This window comes from Typopeltis vanoorti, chromosome 1 (assembly GCF_054136105.1).
Source record: "Typopeltis vanoorti isolate ZY-2024b chromosome 1, IOZ_Tvanoo_1.0, whole genome shotgun sequence".
In the NCBI taxonomy this organism is placed as follows: Eukaryota; Metazoa; Arthropoda; class Arachnida; order Uropygi; family Thelyphonidae; genus Typopeltis; species Typopeltis vanoorti.
In genome coordinates this window covers 140,640,464-140,656,700 of record NC_143549.1, presented here as the reverse complement: position 1 = coordinate 140,656,700, position 16,237 = coordinate 140,640,464, and the positions used below count along the sequence as shown (strand labels likewise).

Genomic DNA, 16,237 nt, shown 5'->3' with positions numbered 1-16,237 from the left:
GATTAATAACAGCTGAAATGAAATTTATGAGAAAAACTGCAAAGTATACTCTATTTGATCACAAAAGAAACGAAGAAATAATGAAAGAATTAAACCTGGAATCAGTAATAGAAAAAATTTAAAAAATATATAAACATAAATGGATGGAACAGGTTCAAAGAATGAAAACAGAAAGATTACCAAAACACGCCTTAAAGTACAAGCCATTAGGAAAAAAGAAAAATAGGACGTCCTCTTAAGAGATTCAACGATGACTTCTAAGTCCGGAATAGGCAACTCTAGGCCTAAATCCTTGATAAGCATGATGATGATGATGATGAACAATTGTCTTTAGATAATTGTCTGTCATTAGATAGGTCTATCTAAAGAAGAAAAAAAAAATGCAAGGACTTCTTTAGATAGATTTTTTAGCAAAATTGACGATTTTCATAAAACTTGAACAGCCCTTATAATACTTCCCAATATTTTTTATTTAAATTTTTTATTTAAACTTATGGGTTGAAACATATCTAATGCCATCTTTCAAGAACAAACTGATTTACAGTCTGACGATATCTGTATATTTTCTAGAACAGTTGTTGCGACAGTTTCTCTAATATTCGATGACAGCCCAAATGGCTCTGGAGTTGCAACACAACGCACAGTTGTGCGAGCTAGATCTCATCTTATGTTGATAGCATCATAATAATAAAACATCCTGATCACGTTGTAAAATCCGATTTGTGGAGTTTGTACTCCTGAGCAAAAACATTTATATATAAAAAAAAAAAACTACCCCTTCCCCATCCGCTGGACAAGTCACTGGAAAACTCGGCATAAATAAATGCACTCTGATAATGCACTGAATTGTTGACTTACTATTAAATGTATTAATGTGCGGAGGTCACTGTTGTCAAAACAGCCTCTCTGACTGTTAACAAATCCCCTGTTAGCAAGTAAAGCAAAGTTTATAGTGTGTTAGATAGAGACGTCCAAATATACAGGATTCCAGAGTGCTAATATTCCCAACAGAAACTGTGTACAGTCGAGCCGAGGATCAACACGACACTGTGTTATGAGGGAGGTTAAAACCGTCCAAGTGTAGTCGGAGCACAAGCGGGGTCATCCGACTGACAATGGCAGCGGAAGGGGCAATAAGTCACGGAAGAACATGTGCCGGCTTTCTGCGGATGTTAAAAAAATTAGGGGAGCTCGTAGAAAGTTTTCTTACGTACGGTATCCGAAAGAACATTTCTTTTTGGAGTCGTAAAAGTCATTTTTGTGACGAGGTCTCCAGCACCCAACGGTGCACCTGGTGGCCATTTATATTGAAGGCTCCGTCAGTCTTCAGCCTTGGCAAGGACCAATTCGGAATCTGGAGGTGCCCACCACATTTGACAACACCAGGCCTTAGCCGTTGATACGGGCCAATAATGTGACGAGAGATGGCTTTCTCGATGACGTGCGGGGTGATGATAACCAATTAGGCGGTCGTCTTTACGGTGATCATTCAACACTGCTGTACATGTCGATTACGAAGACACCTTCCAGGCGATGTTTGCCACTCACTTAATCAGGTGGGACAGATACGCCCCTTTCGGAAGTAAGAGAGTTCCGCGGGATGTCTGCCCACCCACAAAAGATGCTCATGTGACAAGTGTGCGTGCATCCCTGTCTGTGCGTATGTCTGGGTGCATGAAGGGGGGTAGGGGACAAAACAGAAAGCGTTCTATTGTCCACAGAAGTTGTTGGGATATTAAATAAAACTGACGGCCGAATTAGCTTTCTTGGTTTGTGCAGGGCATTGATATTTTTCACGGCATCGTGGACTCACGTTTCTGATATTTCAGACCGTTGATAAAAGTCGAAGAACCCTTAGGCTTCTTTTTCTATTGGCAGTTTTGTGTTGTCGTTTAGATGGAAGGGTTGCATGGCTTCACACATAATGTTATTCCAGTGAAACTGGAAAGAGATCCTGTTGAAAGTTTGTGCACTGCAGCTGCTCATAATGAAGGTAAGAAAGTTTTATTTTTTCATCAAATTGTAGTTAGCAGAATAAGCCTACTTACCTACATAATATACCAATATAATCCATTCACTGAAATAAGTTTGAGCTAGTCCTTAGAGAAATTAGAACTCAAGATATAACGTAGTGTGATAACCCACGAAAGGATTGCCCTGCTATGTTATGTGTATTTATTAACCGATGTATTTATCCTATCTGTAAATAAATATACACGGTTATTTACAGATCATATTCTGTAAATAAATACACATACTAGTCCTCTGAAATATTGATATTTCAAAGGAATAATTAGTCATTGTATTTATATTTCAGAATATAAAGCAATAACACAAACTGACGTTTAAATACTTTGATTTGACCTAGTATGGTTAGCGTTTTATTTTTATGACCTGTTTATTTATTTCTTCCTTTTTACCAGCTTACCTTTTATGAAACTGAGCTGGAACCTTAATACTAGAATTGTGTACTACTACTTCTTACTATAGATAATTAATAGGACAGGAGATGCGAACTTAATGCGATCCGTCAGCTAGCATGAAATTCCTAATTTGTCAAGAGCGACGTCGCGAGGAGAAAAAAAAAAAGTTTTCAAAATCGCTGCTATCCTATTTATCCTGTTCTAATCCGAAGATTTTTCAGTCATGATTTAAAAAAAAAAAAAAAAAAAACTAATGGAATTCATGCGATCTTGCTCCAAGTAAAACCATTGTTTTAGTTCCTAGGAAACATAACCGAAGAGATTCGGCTAGTTGGCATATCGGATTCTGCAATTCATAGCTTGTCCGTCCTATAGGGATGTTTATCTACCAGAAATTTAGGCTAATTCCTGCATAAAAGACCCAAGATACTCGTCTTGGTATAACCCTTAACTACCAACACAGTAGCACTTCATCAATGCGACTCTGCACAAGCATAACACTGCAAACTCGCATTGATCTGTGAAACACACACACACACACACACACACATTGAAGATCAAAGAAGGAAGCGTAATTTAGCAAAAAAATATATATATACTCTAAAATAAAATAAAATAAATTATCAGAGCAGTGTTTTTGATTTAGAAGCCTATGGTGAGTATCATATTTGTGCCAAATAAAACAATTTAGGTTTGATTTTAATCACCGACTAAAGGAGTTTTTCCAGACTTTTTTTTTAACAGTTTGTCTTGCCAGCAAGTAAGACTTTTTCCCCAGGAAAAATATACTTTACAGTAGGATATTTTTTATTTGATTCCCACCCACGAAAGTGTTTTTTCCTTCCCCCTTTTTTATTTTTTCCCCTTTTATTCTTTTATTGTAAACCTATAGTACGAGGGTGGTCTAAAAAGTTCTGGACCTAACAATGAAAAAACAAATTTATAATTTCAAAATCATTGATGTCCACTGTACGAATTCGCGTACATTCGTAGTGGACATTAGACTTTCTTGAGAAGCATTTTATTTTATTAATAATTCTCAACTTAGAATAATGGAAGCCCGTCCGAATTGAGTGGATTCCGTCATTAATCTGCTTTGCATCCGTCACACTTGTTCTTATCAACGTAAAATAATTTCTGAATATCATTCATCGTCCAATTAACAAATTTTCTTTTCCAGAATTTCTTATATGAACTAATGAAGTCATTTTTATTTTATTTCATTGTCTTTTTCAATCTCTTTACTCTTCACGAACTGAGTCGAACTCCAACTGCACTGATTAAGCAAATATTGGAAAAACCGATCGTTGAGCAACATATTTGTTCCACTTTCGTTAACATCATGCGTATGTACAAATGCATCAGTTCTCTGAAATCATAAGTGTACGACTTTCAAACATAAAACCTGATCTCTTAATTAATTTTTTCGTATTCTTAGTTGATTTGGTTGACTGAGTTGTGAGCACATGCTTTCTCCAATCGAATCCCTCTGTGGGCATGAATGTTTTGTGAATGTCTTTAGTGATAAATAAATTTTATTGCTTGGTATGAGAGGCCGGAAATGACTTGAAACAAGTTCTGTGTTTGGTCTTCAGTGCAGAAATGCTGATTGTCTAATGCTTGACTCATTCACGATACTGATACTGAAGTGCTCTATATAGGCTAACATCCTTTCGTGCTGAAATTCACATTAAAAAAGTTTATAAAGTAATTGGTTCTTGCTGAATCAGCAAGAATCCCAATTGACGTCCAACGTTTTGAATACACTCCTCTCCAACCCAAGATTTCTTTTTTTTTCTTTTTCTTTTTTGAGTAAATAGATCAGGGTCTCAGCTCCTCAGCTTGCAAATTTTTAACCTTCTGCAATTTGAATGTTTTAAAGAGGCACGGCACAGTCTTACTCGATGTTCATAATTATTCCTCATCATGCGTTTTCAGTGGGTTTCTTTGTGTGCAAAATGAAAAATTCACTTTCTGGAAAGAAAACCACGCCTGTTAAGACCGGCCAACACTCCCTTTCATCTGAAACGCCGTTTTATCATTAAAAAATATTTATTTTTTCATATGACATGCGAATAACTGATAATATCAGTACCTTCAAGAGTAAATACCATATCATGAAACCTCGCAATGTGAAATCCAAGCCGAATGAAAGAAAATGTGTTGGCGTGGGGAGGAGAACGGAGATTATTAAAGATAGTTGCAGAAGGGAAGAGACCAAAATCATGATTACGTCACTAAAGTGACGGAAAAGAGTATTACGCATATATAACTGATTCATGCAATGATTATTTAGATGTTTTTATTTATATATTCAAGAGCCTCAATGAAATTACAAGTATTAAAATTACAGAAAAACTTGCTATTTGGAATAACATAATAACCATATTTGAATCATTGTATTAGTGTTGACGAAAATTAAAAGCATTTCATTACATGTTAATTTTTATGAAATTTCGGATATCATCTATTGAATCTTCTCCTGGGAAATGCAAAGCTATCTTCTCGTTCTCACAAAGATGCTTTCTGATTTTGTAGACATCCAAAAAGAAGTAATTTTGCAGCATCTATCAGATGAATATTCATCAGATCCTTTCTTCACGTTAATTTTCCCTATGGAAGTCTCTCTTTTTTTATCATTACAAAGGAATCCTAACTTCTTTAATACTAAACATCTTTCACTTTAGGCTGTCGCGAGCTAATCCATCCTTAAATATCTCCTTTAAGAAGGTGGTAGAAAAAGAATGAACAGACCTCTCTCTCTCTCTCTCTGAAGTGTATATCCATTTTAATTCATAAAGACTCCAAGAAATCATTAGCGTGGTAATTAGTTATCAGGGAGTTCCAAAAGAAGTTCGTGTTTTGTGGTTTCTGGTGTTGAACACATATAATACCAGCGCAACATTTGTTCAGCTGGCTCCTAATATCAGGGATCATCATCTGATTTTCATCATTAGTAGATATTAATAGGTCAGTTATGTATCATAGTAAATCTTTAGAGCTGGAAGGATGTTAGGTTGAAAGTTAGCCAAATCCCTTTGCTTCCCATGGCATTCAACACCGGAAACAATTGACTACCACATCAACAACAAATGTCTAAGCTGCGGCAGATGCTTTAATCCTTTTTAAATGTTTTGTTTTGGTTCTTATTTTATTCACTTACATATATAAGTAAATCAATAGCATACACGAGTAACAAATGATAGAGATATAAAGTTTGACTTTCTTTCGGACGCATTACACCATAGCTATTCCTCTGTCTACAATAATTATATCACCATTCTACAACACGTCCTGGAAAGTGTAATCTATATGGAAATGCATACGTAAATCCTCGAGATAAGTTAGAATGAATATGAAGGACGTACGTTGAAACAGAACACAAATATTGACTCTCTAAACAAACGCTTAACCTGAAATATATCTAAGGGATAGAACTAGTACTTCGAAATGTTATACGAATACTATATCACTCCAGAGTGAGAATTCAGTCAAGTTTATTATTGAAAAGAAATAAAATAATAAACATCTATTAAACATATTTTGCTTATACCTGAACATTTTGTGAAAAAGAATATATAGTGTAAAAGATATCAATTCGTAACAGTAATTTACACACCATCACTAAACTTTTTTTTTTTTTTGGTGTATGTTGCCAGTCAATTTTCCAGTATGGGAAAGATTGCTATGATATATTGCAGTTTTCCACTGTTTTCCTATGTGAGTGGAGGTTTTCGACACTAAAATATTAAAACCAAGAAGAGGGAAAGGCTACTATTGTTAAGGGTATGTTTATACACAGTTCGATCACGAATTAATAACTTGATGAAGAAGCACCTGGCAGTGTTACTTTAAAACTGTATGACAGTTATTATTTTTTTTTAAAAAAGTCTTTTTCTTCTTCTTTTTTTTTTTTTGCAATATAATAAATGTTTAAAGGGTTTGGTCTAAAAATTAAATACGTATTAATATAAGTTCGTTTATTATTATGTATTAAATTTATAAATAAAGTTGTTATAACAATTAATTATTACATTTCCTCTTTTAACGTTTATGTTAACTATAAGAGCAAAAAAAAAAAAAAAAAGTCACTAGGCAGGGCCGTACTTATGCACAGTGCACGGGCTTTAGTTGGGGACCCAGAAAATTGAGGGCCAATTTAAGGGCATAAACAATTGGGGGGGGGGCGGAGTACTCTAGCGACTCGGATCCCATCCACCTCGAGAATAGTGTAAGTACGCCCCCCACCCCATCACTAGAGTTCCAGTGAATCGGAATTCCTGGAACTCTAGTGACAAGGATTCCGATACAGGACGCGAAGAATCGCTATAGAGCAGTGGGTCTTAACCTTTTTAGTGATCGGCACCCCCCTTGAATCTAAAAATAAATTCTCACACCCCCTTGAAAAATGTCTTTCTATTTCTTTATTTAGGAAATTACATCTATTGCAAGATAATTTATTTATTGAAAAATAAACACATACATATTCATATACATACAAAACAATATCTCAATTTTTAATGGTTATGTTGTTGTTGTTTATTCATAATAATACTTTTGAAGCAAGGCTCTTTGTTTTTTTTATTTTGAAAAAGTCACGCGTAAGTCATCACTTGCATTTAAGCGATTTCTTGCTTTTGTTTTTATGTGCAAAAGTAATGAAAATCCCATTTCACACAGGTAGGTGGTGGCAAATGGTAAAAGTGTCTGCAATGCGGCTTTTGCCAGCTGTGAATAAGGTTCTGTGTACAAAATTCCATTTCAATGCGTGCATTGGCTCGTATTTCAATAAGATCGTCTTTTATTAAATAGCTGTCGTCCATCGAATCTGGGTCAAAATTTAGAAACTTCTCTCGCACCCCTGGAAATGCTTTCTCGCACCCCCAGGTTAAGAACCACTGCTATAGAGGCTTGTCAGCTGAAGTGGTCTTATACGAAGGTAGAGGATTTTTCCTCTCGGAAAAAACCGGGGATTTTCTAAACAACCAAATTGACCAGAGAATATGCGTAATTTACAAAAAAAAAAAAAATAAATAAAATAAAAATAAAAATATAATAATAATAATAATAAAATAATAATAATAATAATAATAAATTAAATTTTAATTAAATTAGTTAAATTACATTACAACCAAGAGTAATAAATTGATTTAAATAACCTTGTCTAAACAAAATAACCTGGTGTCATACTTCCTGTATCGACTTCATGGCTATTGTGTCATTATAAGCTAAATAAATAAGTACTCTTCTAGGTAAGAAAGATTGATCTGTACATCTCACGATGTGGTGAGAAGCGAGACCACTTTTATCTTTCCTTTTATATTCAATACCGCTCAGTTTTTTTGTTTTTTTTTTCCAAATTTCAGAACTCCGTCCAGTTTGACCAATCCAAGTGTATGTTTTGCTGTGAGAACATGGAATCTAGTATACACCAGGGTATTTTTCAAAAGGAAAGAAGCCATTTTTGGGCGAATAAAGAAAATTTTGCATGATACAGAGCGCATTAAAATCAGTTCTAATGTTGTGTTTTAAACTTTGCAATATTTCTCGAAACTTTATAATCTATTTCTGTTGTATATTTTCCTCAGACAAATTTAATTAAAGTAATTTATTTAGTGATATTTTTGAGTAGCCGTTTTGAAGAAACTAGTGGAACAGAAGATTGAGTTCAGTTTTCTTTTTTGTTCCATCATCTTTAATAATTGTCGAAACTTCATTTTTTAAGGTTATGATGATTCCAAACTTTTGTTGTGGATGATGAAAGGAGTTGGCGCAGAAAGATTTTTCCAAGTGAGTTGGCTTCCTATAAGACGTCTAACGATATTCTTAGACCATCTGTTTTTTTTTTTTTTTTTTTTTTGAAAAATCAGTTGAGCATACAGTAAGATCACTGGTTTTAATATAAGAAGACCAAATAGAATTATAATATGTTTCTAAATACGTGGAAAAGTCAGACAAAATATGGGCGATATTGGCATTGTTGTCTGCGCTGGTTAAGATAACCAGCGCAGACTACAATGCTAAATTTCTCCTGCATGCTTTTAGAATGTCTTTTATGGCTTTATTATTACTCAATCTTTTAATGTCCTCCCTTTCTAATGCAATAATATTCCTTATTGGGAGATGAGCTTGTAATAAGGAATATGCAGCAACAAATCTGGTGTTTAAAGCATTTTCTTGAGGCAAATAGAATTGGTCCCTTTTTTTTCTGTATAACTATTATGTTAAGCTTTGGAATGAACGTGCGGAGAATGGATTGTGAAATCAAAACCTTTACTTAAAATTGAAGTTTTATCCATACGATTAAACTGGAGTAGTTGGAGAATTTATAACTACTTTTTATGTAATGGATAGTTTTATGTGTATTGAAACTGGTATAAGTGATGAAATATATATATATAATAATATTATATAATATAATATAACATATAATATGCGCGCGCACACACACACACACATTATTGATTTATTTATTTACTAAATTAGTTATTTTATCAAACGAACATCAATAAAACATTACTCAACCATTTCCTTTTTGCATAAGGACATTCGACTGCGTTCTACAGCATCTAAAAATTCTCTGACATCTGCATTCCTATTGTTAACCTTTCTTTCAACTACCCCAGTTGCTATAGTGTAAAAGTTAAATGTAGGGAGATTTATTTGATGATTTCCATTATGACAGAATTCCACTTGTCAAGTCAATAAAGAACCATAATCTAAAACTCCCGGCAACTCATTTTGCAAATAATTAATGTGTGTTCCTTCTCCGCTTACACACACACACACACACACACACACACACACACCACCACCACCACCACCACCACCACTACGCCACCCCTAAGATGATCGTTGAACAAATATAGCCCAATCAATTTCTTCTCAACAAAGTAATTGGACCTTATGATCGAACCGATATTTGGAATTTCGTTTTCAACTGTTTCACGAAGATCCAGTGCCGGATTTGCGCATAAATTAGATAAGCCACAGCTTAGGACCTCACATTACAAGAGCTTTCGTCTCTGTATAGTCTCCTAAAATTTACCCAGTAGAGGGGACCTCTGAAAAGTTATACATTAGGAACCCAAACAACCTTAAATCTGACTTTGCGGAGATCGCCCATATAGATGATCATTACAAGCAGTCCTGATGAAATAACGTTTCTCCATCGGTGAATGAAGTGTACATGCACACATTAACATTTGCCAGCGCCTAACCACAGAAATTCAATTCATGATTCATAATCTAATTCTTCAGAGCGATGTGCCTCTTGCAAACGGTCTGTGGATGCAAAAGGCTCATTTCTTAGCATCCTCTAAAGTTGCTTTAGGAGATTCAAGGCACGCGTATATTCTCCTAATACCTTCGACTCCTTTACTTTTTGAAGAAAGAAATAAAATGTTTCAGTCACTCGCAGACAATTTCGTACATGTATGAAAACTTGATTTTCTAATCGTATTGCCGGACAATACTGTCAGGTCAGCAACCGAAGCTCATTCGTTAACTACGATTCCCTTTGGTTGGGAAAACCTCGGTTCGAATGCCGTCTAGGACGCGGAGAACTTTAGAACTTTTGTGAGTTTTTCCCATCCCATGAGTTAGCTGGTCTCATTTGGAAGCCAGCTAACTCATCGGAACCAGGGTTTTCGTAAGATGACAAACTCAGAAAAAAGCAGTGCGCATTCTATCCACGAAACATTATTAGCCTAAAATACATTAAATTAGTGCCATGGGGAGGGGGGGGGAGTTAAGGATTAAATAATCTAGGAAATATTGTTCTAGAGACCAAACATGAAAATTTTTGCAAGTTTCAGGGGTCAATTAAGCAGAGTCTTGTACGGGAAAAATGAAGTCCATCTCCTATTTACAGACATTCACAAAACTTCCATGCTCATGGGGATTTTCATCTATCATCCAACCCCCAAAGAACGGTTGGTTTGGAGAGATGATATGCTAACTTCTTGGACAGCTGAGCCGCGAGATAGGACTAACCTATCTTATAATCCAATAAACATGGAATTTGTTACGACCAGGTAACTTGGTTAAGGAATCTAATTAATCCTAATATATAGGACTATACAAATACTTTCGTCCACTCGCCCTTGCCGAACAGAACAGCTGGCGAGTAGCATCAAACTTGACAAAATAGAATTTTTTATATTTACTAAAAAATCTTTCTAAAAAATCTTTTAATAAAAGAAAGATGCAACACCACCAATCGCTCTGTTTCTAATTTGGAAGCACTGATCTGACTCACATAAAAACATTACCGCAAATAAATTAAATCGTTGATTATTCTTATTTTGGAACTTTGGATAAAATTAAAAACGTTTTGTTTGATTATTGTGATTACATTTTATCTGCGTAAAGTTTGCTACTCAGATTTATCTCAGTAGCATTATGTGAAATGAAAACATAAATACCAAAAAAAAAAGTTAATAAAACAAATGATTTAAATGGATAAAAAGAAGACGAGATCGGGGTAAGAGCGTATCAATAAATGAACTTAAAATGAATTGTTAAATTACGAAGAAATTGAAAAAAAAATAATAACAAGGAATAAAAAAGATCAACTGACACACACACACACACACACACACACACACACACACACACACACACACACACACACACACACACACACACACACGCGCGCACGCACGCACGCACAAAGTGGAAAGATGGAAATCTGTCAGCATCAAAGCATTTTCAGTGCAAAGCAAAGTAAATATTCCAAGTATTCTAATAAAATATACATTAGAAGATAGGTAACAAAAGGACTATTTACATATTACAAGTATATAAGTATATATATTACAGAGAAAGGAAGATTTTCCTTTCGGATATACAATAGAAAATGCAATAAATGAATCAACATTACAGTTCAGTTTCACTCTTAGTTATCTTTCAGTTGAAGTGTATTGTCGTCAGCAATCCAGAACAGGGTACCAGTTGGATTCCACTCCTCTATGAATTTCGCGACAGTTCTTGTTTCTTTGTGGTAATCAAGTTCCAATAAAAGCCTGCTTTTTATTTCCGACGGAGTATATACGTGAGGATTTGTGCCGATGATGGATGGGTGCTGGTTAATTCTTGTGTGTTTTAAGTAGAAGCTGTAGATGACGGCCTTAGCGCAGATGAAGAGGAAATTGCATGTTCTGTGTCTGTTCTCTTCTGTATGGACTAAATTCCAGTACTCTTCTTGGCTGTGTGCGTAGTTATTACAGTTGCTAGAGGCAGTATTCAGGGCATAGGTGATTATCACTTTGTTTGCAGGACAAGTTAGTTATGTGTGTTCCAAGGTACCTGAAGCGTCACAGAATAGACACAGATCCGTTTCTCTTAGCTGAAATTTGTAGAGCTTAGAAGGAGTTGGCAAGATGTTATGCCATAGTCTCCACTGTATGTCGGAATCTGGTTTGGCACACTTCAATTTATATGGAAGATCCTACTGAAAACTAAGTGGCATATGCAGCCTTGTAGATGAGAAGGTTAAGGATGAATATAAGAAGGGCGAGGATGGAGACACTGCCATGGGGAAGTGGTATATTTTCTTGTAGTTGGAGGGAAGAATTGGAAGTGAGGCTTCAGATTGTACAAGATGAAATATCGCCCCGCCCCCCATGCAGTTTCTAGAAGGAATACGAACTCCCTGAGGTGTAGCGATATCTGGTAGGCTTTTATAATGGAAGCTTGCAGCTGTTGATATTGCTTTTCAGTTTTTGGGTTCTTCGTTGGTAGGCTTGTGAATGTTTTCCACTTTAGGGTCTGGGTTAGGAGTTCCCCTATGACTGTTATTCCTGCCCAGTTCCATGTAGGGAAAAGAAAGGGCTGGTCAGTTGTGAGACTTATGTTTTTGTTCGAAAATAGTGGTTCTGTAAGTACAGCTGACACTGTTGATCCTGTCAATGTGTAATGAAGTTCTGTGTTTTTCCACCGCTGTAGAGCATCTCTTTAAAAATGAGGTAGTTTAGGAAGGGATGGTGCAGAACTGGCTATTCGGAAGATTGTGGAAAGAGTAAGTCCTCTGGTGGATGATTTCGTGCTGTAATCGACGGTGGTTACATAAGTATGATTGCACTGAAGTGTCTTTAGGAGGAAGATTATCCTGAAGAATCTAATCTTGTTTTCAAGGGAAATCAGGCCTTGACCTCTCTTACTGAGTGGGTTGCACAGTTCAGGGTATGTTGCCCAGTTACTTTTGTTCCAGAGGAAACGTTTGATTGCCTTTTGAATGTGGTGGAAAAATTCTTCAGGGGTGTGAGTACTTTGAGGGTATGCCATAACACACTCGCAGCTATCTGGTTAACTATTAGTACTCTTCCTCTAAGTGAAGACATGGAACGAATGCTGTTCCGTTTACCTAGTACCTGTTTAAATCGGTTGTGCAGCTGTGTCCAGTTCAGTGTGTTATATATTTTGGTGTTGCCAAGATGCACACCTAAGTATGTTTGCCCTTCACTTGACCAGGTACATTCGATAGGGGAATCATTTCTAGCCTTCGATCTGCCTGGTCACAAGTCAGTGGTTTTTGCAGAATTTAATTTGGCCCCTGAGGCTTGTGCATAATAGTCTGTGTGCTTCCTCGGTTACTGTCATTTCTTCTTCATTTCGGACTATTACAGTAACGTCATCGGCATATGTTGATAGGGTTATTTTTTGATGTGTCTCTGTTATGATGGTTCGTTTGGACATGATTGTGTCATGTACTCTTTTTAAGAAGGGTTCAATGGCCAGAAGAAGAGTTCAAAGAAGGGTTCAAATTGATTTTTAAATAGAAGAATGCATCTCTGTATAGCAATTGTACTGTTTCAATGATGAGAGGACCATAACCAAATGCCTTTAGGACTTCATAAAAGTATCTCTTATTAAATGGAGGTTATCCATTTAATAAGAGATACTTTTATAAAATCCGTTTGATGTTGGCCAATAACTTCAGGCAGAAGTTGGCTTTATTCGGTTTACTATAACTTTGGAAATGATTTTACAATCGATATTAATTAGGGAGATTGGACGCCAGTTTCGGATATCCGTGTGGTCTCCCTTCTTTGGTATCAATCGGTAGCACGATTGATACCAAAGAGGTTTGACGAATTGTGGGAGCCCATTGAGGTAGGCTTCTTGCAGTTTTTTGAGGAGAAGTGGTCCGAGTTAATTCCAGAAGACTTGGAAAAACTCTGACTTGAGACCATCAAGGCCGGGAAATTTGTTCTTTGGCAAGGATGTGCATGCAATTTTCAGTTTGTCTAGCGTGATTTTGTTTTCTAAGTGGTTCCTATTTGTTGCGGAGATTTTTTTGTTTCTTTCAGTATTTCGTGAATGGCATGATGGGATGTTCCTGTAAAGCTGTATGCATTCTCGTAGTATTGTAGGATTTCAGAAGTGATTTTACTTAGATATTCTGTGATGCTGCCACCTTGAAGTCTGATAGCAGAGATGGAGTTTGCTGCCTGGCATTTTTTTCCCAAAGAGAAAAAATATTTTGTGGGGGCATCTGAAAGATTTATATGTGTATGCCGCGATCTAAGTAGGACACCTTTTGCAGATAATTCTGAGTGTGTTTACATGTTCTGGAGGGCTGAATGATATTCAGGGCTTTCTTCTGGGAGATACTTGAGCTGTTCTTCAAGTTGTCGGATTCTAATGTTCCTCTGTTGATTTTTCCGGTGACTGTAGATCTGCGTAAAGGATTTTATTTGTGTCCTTTCTTTTAAGCTTTTATTTTTATTTTATTTTATTTTATTTTAAGATTTTATTTGTGATTTTAGGTGGGGCTACCATGTTTTCATTGGTTCTGTATCACCTTTCAAGTGAGTGAGGTTGGTTATTAAAGCATGAGGGTTTATTATGTAATCTGGATCTTTCAGGAGGGTATTGTTGAAGATCCAATAGGCACTTCCTGATTTGGATGCTTCCAAAGATAATAAAAGTTGCAGCTTGACGAAGCCATGATCTAGATAGATTTTTTTAAATATTCTAGATATTTTTTATTTATTTATTTTTATTTTTTATTTAACTTGTTAAAATATACATTTACCGAGAGTTTGGGCCTTCGTAAATTGAGTTCACGATTTGTTCCCCACAAGTTGACCGACGACCAAAAAAATGTAGCGAATTGAACACTGCAAGGACCTCATTAAAACTGCTCGTAAAAATTCAAACTTCCTTGAAACGATCGTTACTGGTGACGAAACGTGGTGTTTTGAATATGAGCCCGAAAGAAAGAGTGCTGAGTGGAGACCACCAGAAGAGGGGCATCCGAAAAAAAGTCGCTTGGATCCACAAAGAATTCGTTCTGCCTGGCCAAATGTTCAATAGTGAGTTTTATCTCGAAAGCCTCAGGGGCCAAATTAAATTCTGCAAAAACCACGGGCTTGTGGTCAGGCAGATAGAAGTCTAAAAATGATTCTCCGATCGAATGTACCTAGTCAAGCGAAGGACAAAGATACTTAAGCGTGCACCTTGGCAACACCAAAATATATAACGCACTGAATTGGACACAGCTGCACAACCGTTTTAAACAGGTGCTAGGTAAATGGAACAGCATTCGTTCCATGTCTTCACTGAGAGGAAGAGTACTAATAGTTCACCAGATGGCTGCGAGTGTGTTATGACATACCCTAAAAGTACTCACACCTCCTGAAGAATTTCTCTACCACATTCAAAAGGAAATCAAACGTTTCCTCTGGAACAAACTCACTGGACAACATACCCTCAACTATTCAAGCCACTCAGTAAGAGAGGTCAAGGCCTGATTTCCCTTGAAAACAAGATTAGATTCTTCAAGATAATCTTCCTCTTAAAGACACTTCAATGCAACACACTTATGTAACCACCTTCGATTACATCACGAAATCATCCACCAGAGGACTTACTCTTTCCACAATCCTCCGAATGGCCAGTTCTGCACCATCTCCTCCTAAACTACCTCGTTTTTACAAAGATGCTCTACAGCTGTGAAAAAACACAGAACTTCATCATACATTGACAGGATCAACAGTGTCAGCTGTACTTACAGAACCACTATTTTCGAACAAAAACATAAGTCTCACAACTGACCAGCCCTTTCTTTTCCCTACATGGAACTGGGCAGGAATAACAGTCATAGGGGAACTCCTAACCCAGACCCTAAAGTGGAAAACATTCACAAGCCTACCAACGAAGAACCCAAAAACTGAAAAGCAATATCAACAGCTGCAAGCTTCCATTATAATATTCCTATCCAGATATCGCTACAACTCAGGGAGTTCGTATTCCTTCTAGAAACTGCATGGGGGGGGCCGATATTTCATCTTGTACAATCTGAAGCCTCACTTCCAATTCTTCCCTCCAACTACAAGAAAATATACCACTTCCTCATGTCAGTGTCTCCATCCTCGCCCTTCTTATATTCATTCTTAACCTTCTCATCTACAAGGCTGCATATGCCACTTAGTTTTCAGTGGGATCTTCCATATAAATTGAAGTGTGCCAAACCAGATTCCGACATACAGTGGAGACTATGGCATAACATCTTGCCAACTCCTTCTAAGCTCTACAAATTCCATCTAAGAGAAACGGATCTGTGTCTATTCTGTGACATTTCCGGTACCTTGGAACACACATATCTGACCTGTCCCGCAAACAAAGTGATAATCACCTATGCCCTGAATACTGCCTCTAGCAATTGTAATAACTACGCACACAGCCAATAAGAGTACTGGAATTTAGTCCATACAGAAGAGAACAGACACAGAATATGCAATTTCCTCTTCATCTGCGCTAAGGCCGTCATCTACAGCTTCTACCTAACACACAAGAAATAATTAGCA

The 16,237-nt window shown here is 36.5% G+C and overlaps 1 protein-coding gene across 1 annotated transcript in view; it reads left to right on the top strand.

Annotated features, from left to right (window-relative positions):
• The first annotated feature begins 1,896 nt into the window (after positions 1–1,896).
• Positions 1,897–16,237, top strand: part of LOC150110481 (forkhead box protein I1-ema-like) — a 41,413-nt gene continuing 27,072 nt past the window's right edge. Inside the window, exon 1 of the mRNA XM_090399442.1 lies at positions 1,897–1,993. Coding sequence (XP_090255568.1) covers positions 1,897–1,993 — 97 coding nt within the window. The remainder of the gene's footprint in view (positions 1,994–16,237) is intronic.